The sequence below is a fragment of the Monodon monoceros genome, unplaced genomic scaffold, assembly GCF_005190385.1.
Source record: "Monodon monoceros isolate NGI ecotype Baffin Bay Population unplaced genomic scaffold, NGI_Narwhal_1 Super_Scaffold_22, whole genome shotgun sequence".
In the NCBI taxonomy this organism is placed as follows: Eukaryota; Metazoa; Chordata; class Mammalia; order Artiodactyla; family Monodontidae; genus Monodon; species Monodon monoceros.
In genome coordinates, this window is record NW_021703779.1 from 33,631,978 (window position 1) to 33,650,722 (window position 18,745).

The following is an 18,745-nucleotide window of genomic DNA, read 5'->3' on the forward strand; positions in this document are numbered from 1 at the left end:
CCAGCCAAGATCCGAACTTATAAGCAGGCATTTCTAAGGAGAGCAGTCTCAGACCTGCTGTTCACCTTTTCTCTACATAAAGATGACCTAGGTTCAGTAAACAACTCAGCAAAGCTGTTTCCAACTTAGACAAACAGATGGATTCTGAGTACAGATTGGTCCACTTACCTCCTCAGCTAAATATCAGAGAGCTTCAGAGCTTCAATACCATCATTTAGACTAGCATGGAAAGGGATCATCTAAAGCCCATCCTGAAGATGTGCTTCAGGACTCTGGTAGCATCCTTTACATTTCAATCTTGTACATTTCTGAGTCTGCCATGATGCTTCACTCCAAGAGACTCCTGGGACCGCTCAAGGCAAGGTATTGGGTAGAATTGCTGTTGTGATTTCCTCTTTGCACCATTTTTCTTCATCCATCCATGGCCATTGACTCCACCCATCAGAAGTCCTGACATCTGAGTGGAGAGGAAAATAACCCCATATTTTGTGAGACCATTGATCATAATAATAGATTACATTTATTGAGTAGTATAATATGTCAGTTTCTTGTATGGCTCAGCTAATTTTATCTTCACAATGCCATACGTAAGCTCTTGAGTTCACCGAAACCAGTGAGGCCTGGAGTGATTCAAACCCAGCTGGCTTGACTCCAGAGCCCACACCCTCTACCACTCGACTTTACTGCTTCTCTCTTATTGAAGGTCCAGAGTTATATTTCAAGGTGTCCTGTTATGTAGACAACATTCCCTTTGGTTCTGTCTCTTATACTCACTAGCCTATTCCCTTTGCCTCTTTTATTCACTGATGTCCCCGAGCATTTCTTGCAAAGTAGATGTTTCCCAAGAATTATTTTCATTTCTTTATTTTTTTACCATCTACAGTTATGTCAAGTCATACCTTCTTCCTGACAAGTCTAGAAATAATAAGCGCAAGACCAGAATCAGAACAGGCACCAATCCAGAATTCAATGAAACACTAAAGGTAAATAAATATTCTCTCAGAGTAACTTTAGTGATACAGTTTACAGCCTCATTGAAACTACAGAGGATTTGCATGTCAAGGCTTATATGTATTTTAGCAAAGTAGAATTTGAATCAATTAATGTGATACCCTTGGCTTTCTGTTTCTGGAAAAGAAAAATGTAAACCACTCTTAATCTGTTTTTCTCTGGTGCTCCTGAAATTGCACCTTAAGTAGAGACAATCCAGGAAAATTACATCTGACCTGATACATCCTGTCAAAAAGTATGTTTCACCCTTGGGAAAACTGTGTTTTTTCTAGTTTCCCCTGAAAGAAGTTTGTCACAGTTTTGACAGTAACATAGCAGGTCTGTACCCAATCACTGTTCTGCTAACACAGCGTGAAGATGTGCTGTTTCTTGTAAGGGTTTTGGAATCTGGCTAAATTTAAGCATGTGGTTAGTGAACAGTGGAGATGCAGGGCCGGATTCCAGAACTCTCAGAGACAGTGGCCCAGATAAGAGATGACCCAGGCCCCAATTCTAGAGAAATGACTTTTCCCTATAGGCTTCCACGTAACCTCTTCTCTCACCCTGGACCAATCTAGCCTGGTAAGAAAGATCCAGGGAGATGGGGATGTAGACGTTATTGCCAGTTGCAGAGTAACTTATGGATCTTGTGCCCAGAATGATGGAGTCAGAGTCCACCATAGGAGGAAGTTGGTGAGTTGGGGTATGTGTCGGCGGGGTCATATGTGAAAGCAGGAACCAATATCAAAACAGATCAAAGTGAAAATGAATGAATATAGGCAGAGGGTGAATCCAGCAGCCATGACAAGATAGCAAAGATGAGCCCAAGCAGAAGAGAAAAACAGAGTGACATGGCAGATCCAGGAAGCAGGGAGCCCAGGTTGATCATGCCAGGAATAGCAAGGATGGGTGTAGACGCAAATCCGAGATCAGGAGTCAGTCAGTCTGAAGCGTGTCCCAGGTGGTCATTTGCTTAGGATAATCAGGAGGTTTTGAGGGTGTATGGGCTTGTGGCCCTGGATGATGTTCTGCTGGAAAAGGCAAAACCACGCCAACAATATTTCCTTTCCGCTCAACCTACGTATATATCGATTCATCCCTGCACTTAGGCTGAACTTTATGAAGTTTGGCATTTGCAAGTTTCTCACTGTCAATCTATCCTGGATTTGGGGCTTCTTGTTATAACTAAAATAAGACAGATAAATTAGAGAATTGATATATTAAACATTGTGCTTACAAAGTAGTTGTTGACAAAATAATTAGGCAAATGAAAAGCAGGTAAAACTGAAAAGGGGACAAGCTTCATCACCTGACACTTTTTATATAATATCTGAAATTTATCGACTCTCCCCCCCGCAAACAGTCTGTTGATATATGGTTCCGTGCTAAGGCTCACACAAAATGATTTTATGGAATAGAACCTCGGGTGTAGCAGAAACGAAGAAAAATGAAGATTTTTTTTCTCTTGGGTTTGTTTTGTTCATATTACTAATGTATTTGATCTGAAAGCTGGTGGTAGTAAATTTCAACCTGTCCTAGAAGTGGGCAGAGCCCTCCTTATGGAGTGTGATGTTGTAAATCTGATTTTGCAGTATACCATCAGCCATACCCAGCTGGAAACGAGAACTCTGCAGCTCTCAGTCTGGCATTACGATCGATTTGGACGGAACAGCTTCCTTGGGGAGGTGGAGATTCCTTTTGACTCATGGAACTTTGAAAATCCAAGTGATGAGTGGTTTGTCCTTCAGCCCAAGGTAGGAAATGCTTCCAGATGAGTCAGACAGTTATACAAGTAATGGGCAAAACTGATGCCACAGGCCTACAGCATCTGGAGACTTCCAGTTGTCAAGTGATAATCTGAAAAGGTTAGTGCAGCTAATTTTGGAATAATATAATAAATGTAAACCCATTCTTTTGGAAATCCTTCTTCTTCGATACAGACTGTCTGTAAAATCAAGCCCCATAATCATATATCATATTAATTTGATCTACTAAAAATATAGTCGTCATTCGAAGGTTGCCATGGATAAACAAAAGAATACATTATATGATCCTATTAGAAAGAGAAAGCGTTCATTTTCACATAGACAAAAACAGCTCCATAGAGCACGATCAGTCTCAAAACATTCTCTCTCTTCCTCATTCTCCACAATTCAGACATGAACAGGTGTGCTCTTGCCTTAGCTCACATGAGGAAGTGACCAGCAGGTAAAGTTTCTGGTTTCCTACATTCCTACTTTTGAGATTCAGAACCCAGGTCTTGAGTTATAGTCAGAAGAAGAAATCTCAAAGCTGGTTCTAGAAATTAAATGCTACTATAGTATGTTCTAAACTAAACCAACAGTACCTGAGATTCACTCTGTGCAATTGATATCTCTACATTTACAGTAATTTTTGAAGTCAAAAGTGAGGTGGAATAAAGGTCACATTTACGTAACCAAAGATTGTTCTTTATAGAGAGAAGGGCAAAAAGAACATGATGGTAAAGATAGTGGATGCAGATCAGACTTCCTGGGTTCAATCCTGGCTTCATGACTCTGTGTAACCTTGGGCAGGTTACTTAACTTCCCAGGCCTTGGTATTCTCACTGGTGATAAAAGAATTGGACATCAGTTATAGGGATGCTGTGAGGCTTGATGAAGCCTGCTATGTGATGTTTTCAGTATTGTGTCAGGCACATTGTAAACTTCTCACTAAATGCTAGGTAGTATTTATGTTACATTGGAGTCCTTATATTGCAATTAACAGAAACCCCAGCTCATACTACTCAAAAAAATAAAAGGAAATTATGGGCCAGTGATTATCAAGCATGGCTTGATCCAGATACTCAGATCTTAGCAAGGCCCTGGAGTCTCTTGGTCTCTCCTCTCTGTGTTAGCTTCATTTGCAGACTTCATGCAGTGTGGGCCTCCCTCACTAGCTCCACGTCTGCTTCTCTTGGACACCACAACAGCTGCAAACCTCTCATCCTTGCCTCACACTGTCCAGGAGAGGAGAGAGTTCCTCCTCCTCCCAATAGTCCAGCCAATGCCCTGGCTCTGGTTCCTAATTCTCATTACATTATTTGCCCATCCCGAGCCAATCATTCTGGCTAGGGAGGTGAGATACATTGAGTGGCTTAAGACAATCAGAACATAACTCTGGCCTTGAAGGTGGTATTGCCCCCAAAGAAATCCTGGTACAGTAGTACTAAAAAAAAAAAATGGTGAGTGGATGCTAGACAGCAAAAAACAAGTGACCATCGTCAGTAACACTTGTTGATCATCAGTAGCAGCATCGTTTATGTCTCATGGTTACAACCATCAGTGTGGGGTTAGCATAGTTATCCCCATTTTATAGAAGGAGACTGAGACTCAGAAATTAAATACAGTATTCTAGTGGATTTTATAAGTGTTGACCTTAAACTTGGTGTAAATAACTCATGGAAAATCTTTAGGAGGTTTAATTGGGCTATGGGTAAAATGGACAATGAAATAGAAATCCTCAAACAGGAAATAACCTCATTCCCATGACTAACATAAATGTGGTAGAGATAGGAAGTGCAGTGTTAACAAGTCCATGATAGCATAACATTTCTCTGACATTAAATATGAGAAATATTTGGTCATTACAGTACTAAGTTTCTTGGAATTGAATGAAAAGCCTCAACATAAAGGATAGCAGTTAATCTGACTTAACAGTCTCCTGTCTCATGCTTCCTTTTGTGTAATGGGTGAGCATCAAAGAATCATAGAAAATGTCCAACATGTCATATGATGCGTGACACTGATGAAGGACAAGTAACATGTATCTTAGTCCATGAAGTTAATTTGTCTGTCAGAAATACAACATGAAAGCACAGAGGGGCTCTTTGGAAACCAGCTTGGAGGGTTTCCAGTCAGTTTCTTGGAAATGGTTGGAGAATTTGCACTGAGATGATATCAAAGCTCTCCCAGGCCTCTCCCAAGCATCCTCTGTGCTTAGGGGTCAACAACTTTCCATGGTAATCACCTTCACATTGACGCTGAGTGGTTTGACTTTCTATCATAAGGGAGAAGCATCTCTCTGAGGCTGCTCAAGGTGGAAACATCCTGATGGTGTTTAATGGCCCTGGAACTCCTTTGGTCCTCTGCCAGAGGCTCTCTTTAGAAGTCTGTCCTCAGGCTATTGTAAATTTTTCCCACATAGGCAGAGAGCCAGAAATTCCTGGGAGCTTATGTACCCCCTGCCACAAGGCAACCCTTAGCCAATAACTGATAGATGGGGGAGTTGGAAAGCTCAGTTCCATTACTGAGAGTGGGAAAAGCTCTGAGGCATTATACTCCAGAGCTCTCCTGCTGGATCTAGCTGTACCTTTGCCTGGCTTCCTCCTCTTCCCCAGCCTATTTCCCCAACCCCTTCACTGTCCTGTCCTGGGAGCACTTGCTTAATAAGTCACTTGCATAAGAATCCTCACCTCAGGGTTGGCTTCTGGGGAATGCAACTGAAGTTGGTGTCTCTAATCCCTGTCATCTTTTTCCACCAAGCTCCCTCTGACACATACAGAGGAAAGGCTGCGGGTTATTCTGACTTGCTTAGATACCATGCCTTCCGAAACCAGGGAGGCAGGATACCAAAACATGCTCTGGACGCCGCCTCCTGCTTCGTGAGTGGCTCATCCTCGGGCTGAGCTGGGCTCCCTCTGGTTGATTACCAGCTGACTCTGAGAGCTGTCATTTCGTTCTCCGTCTGCCCCTCAGTCGTTTCAGTGCAGGAGTCACTTCATCAGCTACAGCTAGAGCATGGGCAGCCTTGGAGACTTGATGCTTCTTGTAGATTATCCAGCTGAGGAGCCGAAGTGTGAGCTACAGGGACCAATTTCCTTAGTAATAGACGATCGGAATTAATAGTCTTTAAACATTCAGAAATACTGACATCCTTTGGCAGTGGGAAGACTGGAAAGACACAGTGCCTTATTGCTTATCATCGACTCTGTGTTGGTGAAAAGTCCCTGGACACCTTCCTTTGTTTTTTTGTTTTGTTTTGTTTTTGCGGTACGCGGGCCTCCCACTGCTGTGGCCTCTCCCGTTGCGGAGCACAGGCTCCGGACGCGCAGGCTCAGCGGCCATGGCTCACGGGCGCAGCCGCTCTGCGGCATGTGGGATCTTCCCGGACCGGGGCACGAACCCGCGTCCCCTGCATCGGCAGGCGGATTCCCAAACACTGCGCCACCAGGGAAGCCCCTTCCTTTGTTTTTGCTGGGTCTTACAACCCATATGGAGGCCAATGCAGACGGAGAAAGAACTCAAGATGCCAGATGTACTTACTCTAAAGTAGTTTCACAGTATAACTCCCATTTACTGCATGACGTGGGACTGTTTATTAGCTATAACTCGCTGTCTTACCGGAAGGCATGTTAGGTAGTTAGGCAAGAAGAGTTTGTCAGTATAAATTGCCTTTCGAGTGTTCCCAGAAGGTGTGATTATATAAAGGATCTTTGAAAGTCAACAGCAAGCTTAAGTGGTTTTCCAAGGAAATCTTCGCCATCCCACCTTCAGGCAGAGTCAGTGTAATATAAGGTCCCGTGAAATGATTGCCTAGCTAAAGGGCTCTCTCTTTATGTGGCAGTTTGAGCAGACTTATGTCCATGATATATGACCCCACCTTAGACCTGTAAGTGTCTGAGTGGAAACTCTGCTTCCTACTCTGATGGAAAGCCTTCTGGAGCAGAGGAAGATGTCAGTGCTTTACCTATATCCCCATTTTCATGCATACATGGCTCCCCATGGCTGTCCCTCCTGCCAGCCAACACCTACCAATCTTTGTAGGAGAGGCGTCCTCAGGCTGCTGGAGTGGGCTTGGAATGTGGGCTCCCCCCACCCCCCTTCGTATGTCATCATCTCTCCCATCCTTTAAGGACCAGACACGGGCCCCCTCTTCACCCCATTCTGGATTATTCTCTTCCCACAGTAGTTTCTTTGTACTTGTATTGGGAACAACTGTCATCATTTGTCTGGCGTTGAGCTTGCTGTGTGGTAGAAGCCCTCTTCTCCCAGCAATCAGGACCAATAACAGTAGGTCAGTTCATAGACTAAGTCACAGAAGTCAAACACATACCCGCTCCCCCAGTGCATTTCTTAATCATGTACTTTAACTTAAAACAAATACATGTGCATTCATTTTCAGGTCTTCTAATATAGGGGCACTTTGTTTTGTTTGAGTATGGTTTCAGTGATTGCAATTCTGTCATATGCTCCTGGCATAAACTCTGACCCTAATGTATCCTAATCGACAGTTGCTAGTTTGCGTTTCTCTAAAGTGAAACAAAGACTTAAGAGTACTTTCAAAGTCAACCAAGTGCAAAAACCTTTCTAAATATTCACCATCTTGTTCCTAATCTTTTACAGCTTGGAGCCCAAATATAATCCAATAGCAAATTTATTTTCAAATCTTTAGTTCTGATAAGTCGGTCAACCTAATTTTTATAGTAGCAGCTGTCTTTTGGGACTCTTCAATTTGTGACACTCAGTTATATAATTACAGCCACAAATAGGCCTGGCATAGAGCTTCGGGGACGAATGCAGCTGACTTAAGCATGCACTTCAGCTGATGGGAGCGGGCACGCACGGTCTTTGTAGAGGATTCTGCTCTTCGCTGGGAATGGAGAGCATTCGGGCAGATGAATAGAGCTTCTGTTGAATATATATCTCCTGGATAGAATGAAAATTCACTGAAAGCCGGGTCTCTCTCCGTGTCCCCGTAGCACTTAGCAAAATGCCTTAAAATCATTACCACAAGAAGCCATTCCATATGTGTTGGTAGAATTGAATAAACTGTATTGAATTCTGCAACCTTTTTCTGAGTAGGAGTTGGTTGAATAATGTAAAATGGTAGTATGCCAGGACAGGATGTTGCCTTGGAATTTCCTTGCAAGTGTACCAAAACTACCCCCAAGATATTAGCTATGTGCAGACTGTAAGATGACTCCCTCCTTTGGATTTCTTTTGTGTGTGACTATAATGCCATAAGACTTCACCTTTATTATTTTCTACTCCCACAAGATTTGAGGACTGTGTTTATACCAAGTCACCAGTGTATTTGAATTTCAGCTAGGAAGTAATGCGACATTAATAAATCCCAATAATGCATGTTTTGATCTCTACAAATACACTGCACGTTAGTATGTGACACCTGCACATATAATTTTTTCTGCCAATACATTTTCCTACCCAAAGATCTCAGCTGAAAGCAAACAGAGCTTGCACTGGTTAACTGTTGTTGTATAGAAAGCTACCTTAAATCTTAGTGGCTTAAAACAACAATTTATTACTATTGTTCTTGATTCCGTGGGGTGACTGGACTCAGCTAGGTGGTTCTTACTTAAGGTCTCTCATACGGTTGAGGCTAGGTGGTAGACGGAGGCTGAAGTCATCTGAGGGCTTGACTGGGCTGGTTGCTCCAGTTGGCTGTCTCATACTTGATGTTGGCTGCCAGCTAGGTAGGAACTCAGCTAGGCCTGCCGACTAGGAACTCAGCTAGGCCTGCCGACTAGGTAGGAACACAGCTAGGCTTCTCCATGTGACTTGGACCTCACATCATGGGTTCCCAGAGGGAGAACCCCAAGAATATTCATTCCAAGAGAAGAAGTAGAAGCTGTTCATTTTAAGGCCAGGGCCCAGAAACTGGTACATTATCACTTCTGCCATATTCTACTAGTCAAAGCAATCACAGATCCCACTCAGATCCAGAGAGGACAAATACCTCACCTCTCATTAGCCATAGTACCAAAAAAGCAGTTGATCTCTTTTATCTGTCATAATATCCATTATAATTTTCCATTTGTGACTTTCACATAAACTAAAATTTACTGAAACCATCAAAACAATTAGAAAAGTCCTCTTACAAGGCACTCAATTTAAAATAATTAAATATTAGATGGATAGTCTATTCCACCATCTAATATCATTTGTGCCCCTGGCAAGATAGCTGAATAAAATACTTCAAATGACTTCCCCACCTTTACTAATAAGTTTTACCACCACCAAGAGGAAACAAAGTAAGGCAAGGATTCCTTTTGTAATGGTATCAGTCTTTCTCGCTGAGGCTTGAACAGCCTTGGGCTTTCTTGTGGGTTTTGGGGTTTCTGAATTCTTTCAGTCTGCCCTCTCTCAGAGGAGAGCAGTTCTCAGCCCTTGACTCATTGCTCAGCAGTCAAGTTCCTGCAGGAAAAGTCTGAGGAAAGTACACTACTTTTCTTACCCTATTTATGAAAAATCAAAGTTCCGTTGACTCAGTGGCAAACGGGAGACCTATAGAACAGAGGCTGTGGGTATGTGCTCACACTGCATTTTTAAATTTTAAATTTGATTTTGAGAAGACTGTAGATCCCCATGCTATTGTAAGAAATAATACAGAGAGATCCTACATACCCTTTACCCAGTTTCCCCCAATGGTCACATCTTACAAAGCTATAGTGCAATGCCACAACCAAGGTGGTGACATTGATACAATCCACTCATCTTATACAGATTTCCTCGGTTTTCGTTTGTGTGTTTGTGTATTTATTTCTGTGCAGTTTTGTCACATGTGTAGCTTTGTATATTCACCACTACAGCCAAGATACAGAATGGGTCCATCCCCACAAGGATCCTTCATGCTCTTTTATAACCACACCCACCTCCCCCCGCCACCCCCATTCCTAACCCCTAGCAACCATGACTCTATTCTCCATATCTATTATTTTGTCATTTCAAAAATGTCATGTAAATGGAATCGTATAGTACGTATCCTATTAAGCTGACCTTTTTTCACTCAGCATAATTCTCTGGAGATTCACCCAAGCTGTGGTGTGTATCAGTAACCATTCCTTTTTCCTGCTGAGTAGCACTCCGTGGTATGGCTGTACCACAGTTTATTTGACCAGTTATCTATTGAAGGACATCTAGGTTGTTTCCAGTTTTGTACTGTAACAAATAAAGATGATACAAATATGTATGTACAGATGTTTTTCAGTGTGCACAGTCTTTTACTTCTCTGGGATAAACGCCCAAGAGTGCAAATGGCTAGGGTGTACGGTAGTTGTATGTTTAGTCTTTTAAGAGGATGCCAAGCTGATTTCCAGAGTGGCTGAACCATTTTACAGTCCCACCAGCAATGCTGGAGTGAACCAGTTTTTCCTCATTGAGTTTTAATGAGGGGAATTACCAGTATAGCTTTTCATAGTTGGTGGCTGGCAGCCCAATGTGAACCAGACATTACTGCCTACTTGCCCCTTCTTGGACACTTAGGAAGGCCTTGAGACATCAAGGACAGACAGAGAGAAGGATCTTCTGGGGCTGTTTTCAGTGACATCTTTATTCCTGCCTCATACCCCAAATTATTTGGGTATGTTCAATGATGGGTCCAGTTCTCAATCCATCACAGGCACTCAGTGTCCATTGATTCACCGAACGTGTGTTATATATCTCCTCTCAAATTCCTTTTACTTTAGCTTTAAATGTTTTTTGTTTGTTTGTTTTTGCGGTACGCGGGCCTCTCAAATGTTGTGGCCTCTCCCGTTGTGGAGCACAGGCTCCGGACGCGCAGGCTCAGCGGCCATGGCTCACGGGCCCAGCCGCTCCGCGGCATGTGGGAACTTCCCGGACCGGGGCACGAACCCGCGTCCCCTGCATCGGCAGGTGGACTCTCAACCACTGCGCCACCAGGGAAGCCCTTTAGCGTTGAATGTTATACTCAAATAGCTTCATAGAGTTTTCCAGCCTCTCTTTTCTCATGCCTGAGGCATCTCTTGAACCAATAAGTGCCAACATAGTTGAATGGGAATAAATTGTCACATTTATGCTACCAAGTTAATATTGTACATTCGAATATGGGCTACAAAATTACAAACCAAGCATTCTCACTTTTTCTTTTCACCTGTCTCCTCTTGGCCAGGTGGAATTTGCTGAGGATATCGGCCTTCAGTACAAGGGAGAGCTGACAGTCATTTTACGTTACATACCCCCAGAGGAGAACCTGACACCTCCACTAGGACAGCTTCAAGGTAGAGAAAACAAATCAATGACTTTGATCGGGGACATTCCATTTCTAGAAGTGTGGAAATAGGGATCAGGGGACTATGTTATTTTTACATTACACAGATGAAATGGAAAGGTTTAGGTGTCACTGTCGTTTAAGGAGAGTCGAAAAGTATACTCTGTGTATGGGGAAGGGTGTCAGATTCTTACAAGGAAAGGACAGAGCTCATACTTAGAGACCAACCTTAATGTTGAGATTTGTTTCCTGGAAGTCCAGGACATATAGGATCTTCCCCCCTGCCGGGTGGAGTGGGGGGGTAGTGGGAGATGGGGGATGGCCTGCTGAGAGGGGAGGTGCGGAAAGATGCTGTCTGGATTTATGACATTCACAGCTGCTCAGGGCATCCTGAGAAAGGAATTAACCTGGAACAAAAAATACAAAGGAAAAATCCAGATGGAGTCAACTTTTTTTTTTTTTTTTTTTTGCGGTACGCGGGCCTCTCACTGTTGTGGCCTCTCCCGTTGCGGAGCACAGGCTCCGGACGCGCAGGCTCAGCGGCCATTGCTCACGGGCCCAGCCGCTCCGCGGCATGCGGGATCTTCCCGGACCGGGGCACGAACCCGTGTCCCCTGCATCGGCAGGCAGACTCTCAACCACTGCGCCACCAGGGAAGCCCGGAGTCAACTTTTAAATCCCTTTTGCCCTTCTTCTTTCTTCAACTCCTACAGGCAGCCTCCTTTATCTTTCTTTTCCTATCACCCTTGTCATTGTGACCCTGTGCAACTAAATTACTATCTCTCAGCCTCAGTTGCCTCACTTCTTAGGGATATTGCAAGAATTAAATAGGTTCATTCATACAAAGCACTTAGAACAGTGTTAAATAAAGGTGGTGGTGGAGGCGGTCGTTATTCATGTTGAGCGTATGTCATCAGAATAAAAATGTGATGCGGGAAAAGTTTCCTCTCACCCCCAAATGTAATTGTGTCTGAGCTATATAGCCTTTAGAGCTGGCCCAGCATGGAGTTGACAATGTACGCGATTAAAATATCCAAGACGGGAGTTAGGAATTTTCTCTTTGGGGGTCTTGGCACATGTGTGTGGCTTTCATTGTAGCTGTTCCTCACAGAGAGCAGGGATGTGGCCCAGGCAGCTCTCGGGGTCTTTTCTGTTTTATCCCTTTATATTGTTATAGGGGAGTATTTAATTTTTTAAAATTTATTTGCTTATTTTTTTCAACAAAACTGAAAGATATATCCAGAAGGAATGCAGTGGTGTAAAAGCATTTAAGTGATTACATGGAAAAGTATACAATAATGTAAAGATCTCATTTACTCTGAAAATGAAATCTTTGTGGATTTTATTTGTAAATTTTGAAATGGAATCCATGATCTATCTCTTCCCTTCTTTTCTTTCTCTTCCCCTCCCCCCATTCTCATTCTCTCTTTCTCTTTCATTCTCTCTCTTCCTCCCTCATTCTCTCTCTCGCTCGCTCGCGCTCGCTCTCTCTCTCTGGCTCTCTCTGTGGCTCTCTTTCTCTCTTTTTCTCTGATGGCTGATGCAGGAAAGAAGCCCTTTAAACGAGGAAAGAAGAAGGATTCTCCTGTCATCTCTGGAGGAATCCTAGAAGTGTTCATCAAAGAGGCGAAGAATTTGACAGCCGTGAAATCAGGAGGCACTTCTGATAGCTTTGTGAAGGGGTAATTTTGTTTGAGCTCATTTTCGATGGTACTTAATGGGAGATGAAAAGGTCTGTGATCCATGAGACGGTGGCTGTGGGGCTTCTGTGTTGTTCTTATTCTAAATGTGCTAGGAAAGAACTCCCCTTCACTGCTGGCGCTTACATTGAAAATGCAAGAGAGATCTGCCTATTCTAGCTCTCAGCCTGCTTCTAGCATATTTCAGGATGTCCTGTGACTCTCGCCCTCAAGACTGGCAAATTTTCCTGTGAGATTAGTTTCTCACAGGAGGAGAAAGTATGGTTTTCTACATGTAATATGCTTGTATTGTGCTTTTTTATCATTTGGTGCTGACTATATGCAGCGTCAACAAAAATATTGGATCCTTGGTATTTTGCTCTCTTGGGGGAAATTGTAAAAAGTGGAGATGTCAGGGCATCATCCCTAGAGATATCCACTGGAGAGTGCCTTGAGGAAACTCCAAGACTGCCTCTTGGCCATTTGTGCCCACTTTGTGGAGCCCTGGGCAGTTTCTTGAGGGAATGCAGCCCTTTTAATGGACATTCTTACCCATTCAAGGCAACCCAAACAACAAATCCCTCCTGATTTCTATTTGAGATTTTTCTCCTATAATTAGAAGAACTAGAACCAGCAGGATATTTTTCATTCATTGCAACAAACACATACATGCACACGTTCCAAGCACCAAGTCCTGCAGTTCCAAAAATAAGACACGGTCCCTGCTCTCACAGAGCATCACAAAATGCATAAGGTAAAACAAAGTCCCGTGATGCCAGCCGTGAGGTTAATTCTTTGAGTCAGATGACAGTATCATTCCTCTCCTCAATCCGTCTTAGAAAAGTGTAATTTTTCCTACAAGGAAATGAGTCAATCCTTTATGCTCACACAGTCTAACTTTGGTAAGGGCGGTAATAAGGAGAAGCGGATGTCTGGGGCTTCCCCACTGGTGAGTGTGTGTGCCTGAATCCTGGTCCATCTGTCCTTGACTCTTTCTCCCAGGAGGTTTAAGCACAGAAGAAATGCTTTCTGTGGATTCTGCCGTTGAAATTTGCTTCCCCAGCCCTACCATCTAGCTCTGGCCGCTTCCTGCTCACTGGTGGGATAAGGGTATGGCTCCTCGCCCATGAACTCATTGTGGCCTTGCACGGATGACTTAACATCTTCTGGAATAGTTTTTACTTTATCATGTTGAACATTTATGAAGCAGAGATAATAAAGGACAGTATCTTTGTTTTATATATATATATATATATATATATATATACACATATATATATATTTTTTTTCCTTTTTAAAGGCCAGTAACTTTCTAGTAAATTCTCTCCCTAGTTACACTTAAACATTGAGCTGATTTTAAAGGGACCTCAGATTTTTTGAAAAAGAACATGAGAGAGCAAGAATAGACCTTTGTGTAAAATTTAATATTATATATCAGTAAATATTAGGTCTGTCCGTGAGCCAACATAACAGTGGCTTAAACAAGACAAAAGTTTTTTCTCTCATATGTAAACAAAGGCTAAAGGTAAGCTATCCCATTGGCCAGAACTTAGTCACATGGCTATGTGAGCTACAAGGGAGGCTGGGGAATGTAGTCTTTATTCTAGACAATCTTGTGCCTAACTTTAAAAAAAATGAGGATTTTTGTGTTTTTTTTTAGAAAAATAGGGAGAGAATGAATTGGGAGGTAAGCAGTCTCTGTGTGGTACATGAAATGAAATCTCAAGTGTCATAATGTATCTTCTTTATTGTAAGGTCATTTGTGGTATTTTTCAGGTTTGATGTACTAATTTCATACCCATAAGTCTCCTTCCCTAAAGTCTGCTCCCTGACTCGTCAGGTACTATGATCAAAAACAGAGTAGAGAAAATGAGACAGTGAAGGGAGGGAAATTGATAAAAATATGTTACTAGGCAGGTTACCACTGTGAGCAACTGGGGCTCAGTTCCACTTAGGAAGCATCAAGGAACTCTGTGGAATGTACCTTAGGATCATCCCTTCAAGGGACAGGGAAGCTGGGAGACTCATCCACCAATTTCTAAAACTCATTGGTTGAGGGTTGCTCCTGGGGACATTAAATTCCCAGTAATTCCAGGGTTTCCTGCACAGAAGCTGAGTCAGCTCACAGAGCACCAAAGTCCTTAATTAGAGAAGCAAAGAGACACAGGCACTTGAAGTAGGAAGCTGTGCACATGCCAGGAAGTGCTCATCGTGGCTTCATGTCACCTCAGAGGTGGGCCAAAAGTGATAGGAGGCAGAACATTATTACATAGTGTCTCCCACAGGAGGTGTTTTCATTTCAGTAGGAGGGAAGGACCAATACAGGATTAGAAAGGAGAGGACGGGGGACTTCCCTGGTGGCACAGTGGATAAGACTGCGCTCCCAATGCAGGGGGCCCGGGTTCCATCCCTAGTCAGGGAACTAGATCCCACATGCATACCACAACTAAGAGTTCGCATGCCACAACTAAGGAGCCACCTGGAGCCCGCCCGCCACAACTAAGGAGCCCACGTGCCGCAACTAAGACCCAGTGCAACCAAATAAATAAATATTTTTTAAAAAAAGAGTGTGGGCTTTTTACTATTGCCCCACTTAAAAGAAATAATAAACCATTCCACTAAATAAACCCAGATTTAAGCATATGTGATGCTGGGAAAGAAAATCAAATAGACACACACAGATAAACACACACACACACACATACGCACGCACGCATACACACACACGAGGAATTATGGGAAATTGACATGACTACGCAAGGGTGCCTTTTTCTGCTTTACTGTCTCACTGATGGCTTGATTGTGTTTTCTCCTGCAGCTACCTGCTCCCTGATGATAGCAAAGCCACCAAGCACAAAACTCTGGTAATAAAAAAGAGTGTCAACCCTCAGTGGAATCATACTTTCATGTTCACTGGCCTGCATCCCCAGGATATAAAGAATGTTTGCCTAGAACTTACCGTCTGGGACAAGGAGGCCTTTTCCAGCAACATCTTTCTGGGAGGAGTTCGTTTGAATTCTGGAAGCGGTGAGGGACTTGGTAAACCTGAGATAGTCTGTGACTTGGCGTGGCGCAGGGGAGTGGTTCCTGCACGTTTGGTGTGTCCTAAGTGTATATGTAGTTTCCTCTTAGCCGACTCTCGAAATTTCCACAGATGCTCCATTACTTTAGCCAAGGATTGGTTCATTGTTAAAATTACTACTATGTAACTTTGTATCCTTCAGCTAGAAGTGTGGGGTGTATAATGCTTATATTCAGTCCTTTCATAAAATACCATTTACACTTTAGTCTAAGTGAATTTCAACTACTTTCTTGGGCCTTACTTCAGGATTTGCTCGGGAGAGGATCACTAAGACAGCACATGCTTCTGACCGGGGAGAGAAGGACTTCCAAGACGAACTTGACTTCAACCTCTTCTCAGTTCTGTCCATGCTTGCAGCCATTCCACTGCTTGAATCGAAAGGAAATCCATTTTTCCCCTAAAAAATAATGTCTCATGTTGTTCAAACAGGTCGTGGAAACACACCACTGATTCCACAAGACACAACTTTAACAGGGCGAATTGGGGAGGGTGGGGGGAATTACAGCAGTAGAGCACGTGTATAGATTAGGGAGAGCCAGGAGTAGCTCTGCCACTAAAACAAAAACTCCCAGTCAGCCTGTTCTTCTCTTGTGTTAACTCAGTCTAGATGAGCCAGCTTTCTACTTAAACTACCAAAGTGAGGGAGAAATGAGCCCCTAGGGCCACCCTGGTTTGTTCCCCATCATCTAGGCAGAGGAGAGGAATGCAGGCTACGAAGGATGTAGTCCATGCTAACTCCACTCACTAGATATGGTGAGAACAAGCCACTGAAGGGCTCTCTGGTCAGCGGGTCCGCCTCAGAGGTTGACAGGTGTCTTCCAGAGGATCAAAACGTTTCATTTGTAAAGTGTAATGCTTCCCTTTCCCTTCTTTAGGTGTGAGCCATGGGAAGACCGTGGATTGGATGGACTCTCATGGGGAAGAGCAACGCCTCTGGCAGAAGATGGTAGACAATCCTGGGACTCTGGTAGAGGGCGTACTCATGCTCCGTGCCAGCATGGGGAAGAGTAAGCTCTGAAGGTACCAGTTCTCCAAAATGAGGCCTCTTGGGACTGTCTGGGTGTTATTTCCTACCAGTAGCAGGCTTGGGACCTGGAGTCTGCTTCCCTGCCATTTCTCACCTGAGGGTATTGGGACATGAGAGGAGAGATATCAGTGTTATGAACACCTAGGGTCTTGCCAGGTGTCTAAAAAAGCATGTACCTCTCTATGTGCATGGGCCAGGGCTTTTTTGATTGGGTGATAGAAAGTATACCACACTGTCGTGTCAACAAGCAAATTGTGCAATGATTCATAGGCTTTATACCGTAGGGGAAACGGCACATGCTTATTTGAAGCTGCAGTTGAGATTGGGAGTCCCCAAACTTTTTCTAATTTGTGAGTGACTTTAGGTTTTCTCTAGGTTTGAGGGAAAAGGGGGCCATTTGGAATGTAGACCACTTGAAGTGTAAGAAGAGGGGATAGTGGGAATCCCCATGATCCAAAGGAGGCATTGTGGGTATGGACGCTGGGGCAAGGGCATGGCCCTCTTATTGTGGCCAACTTGTGGATTAACCGGGTAGGTTTTCAAGGGAATTTTACTAGTAGGAAAGCTAGAATCATCTTCAGGCTTATTCTAGCTAATTGTTCCATATTCTGAATTTCTTCTTGAATTTTGAAAACAGGTTTAAGAATATATTTAGCATTATTCTTAGAAAGGGGAATAAGCAATCCATAATCATTATTATTAAAAAAAAACAGGCTCTCTAATTCTAGAAAATTGAAGTTATTAGTCTAGTGTAGCTTAGTGCATATGGTACATTTTTTTAAACTCACACCCATATCTCTATGTTGCCGTTTTTAAAAACAGAAAACAAAAAGTGTACGATCGTCACTACTTCCTATATTGGAAATATAAATTGTCTTCAGACTTGATATGACTGAGTATGTCTTCAGAGACATTTTAGGGGAGGTGAGAGAGGGTGGCGATGGTGAAGCCTGGAGACATCTCTAAAGTAGACAAAATGAGGTAGATTTATTCACTAATAATAAAAGTGGCAAAATTAATCAATTCCAAAATTTATAACTCAAACTCAAGATGAGCATGAACTTTATGTATTCAGACCTTTGCCACAGTCGGAGCAATTCTGTGTCGTGACTTCATAAAATCCAACATCTAACTGGGTATTTCCGTAATGCAAGACCCAGGTGTGCCTAAGTCCATCAGAAACCTGTTGGTGTGGCTCTTAAAAATAAAAGGTAAATTGATCTTTAGGTTACTCTTTTTTAAGTATAGTGTAGAAGTACAAAAAATATTTTTAATCTAAGTGATACATGTGAATGGCATAAAACTGAAATGGTTCAAAATTGTGAAAATTAAGTCCTACCCCTTCCTCTTCCGTATCAGAATATATTGACAGCCTCATTCTTTTTTATGGCAACAGGGTATTACCTTATGGGGTATATTAAATTTATTTAACCAGTCCTATCAAATGCCACATTAAATATGGTTAACTAAGCTCTCTCTGTTTGGTGGCTTTTCTAAGCAATCTTTTTTTCAAAACTAAACACTTTGAAATTCAAAATGAGATGTGTATATTGCACAGCAATTCTACTTTTGGGTGTTTATCTTACAGAGATAGATACATATGTGAGAAATGAGTACATACAAGGGTGTTGCTTGCAGAAGATTGGAAACAACCCAAAAGCCCTTCAATAGAGGCCTTTGGCAATATCATACATGCCTAATATTTCTGTTTCATTAATTGTTCCCTTTCCTTCTCTGTTAAAGATTGTTAACATTGGATTCTTTGATGCTTGTTCTTTCTTTTCTCCTCACTTTATCCATCCTCTCCGGCATTATCATGTATTGTATGCTCATGGTTTTATGATTATTTATATGCTTATAACTACAGATTCACATCCCCAACCCAGATCCTTCCTCTCAGCCCCGCATCCAACCGCCTGTATGATATCTCCACCAAGATAGCTCATGCTCTTGACATACTCAAAAATGAACTCTTTA

The 18,745-nt window shown here is 42.7% G+C and overlaps 1 protein-coding gene across 2 annotated transcripts in view; it reads left to right on the forward strand.

The window, feature by feature from the left end:
• Positions 1 to 16,759, forward strand: part of SYTL5 (synaptotagmin like 5) — a 101,302-nt gene extending 84,543 nt beyond the window's left edge. For both annotated transcript variants that reach the window (XM_029240911.1, XM_029240912.1), the window contains 6 exons: positions 884 to 983; positions 2,583 to 2,744; positions 10,882 to 10,990; positions 12,527 to 12,662; positions 15,478 to 15,686; positions 16,617 to 16,759. In XM_029240911.1, the coding sequence (XP_029096744.1) occupies positions 884 to 983; positions 2,583 to 2,744; positions 10,882 to 10,990; positions 12,527 to 12,662; positions 15,478 to 15,686; positions 16,617 to 16,759 (859 nt within the window). The remainder of the gene's footprint in view (positions 1 to 883; positions 984 to 2,582; positions 2,745 to 10,881; positions 10,991 to 12,526; positions 12,663 to 15,477; positions 15,687 to 16,616) is intronic.
• Positions 16,760 to 18,745: the final 1,986 nt, after the last annotated feature.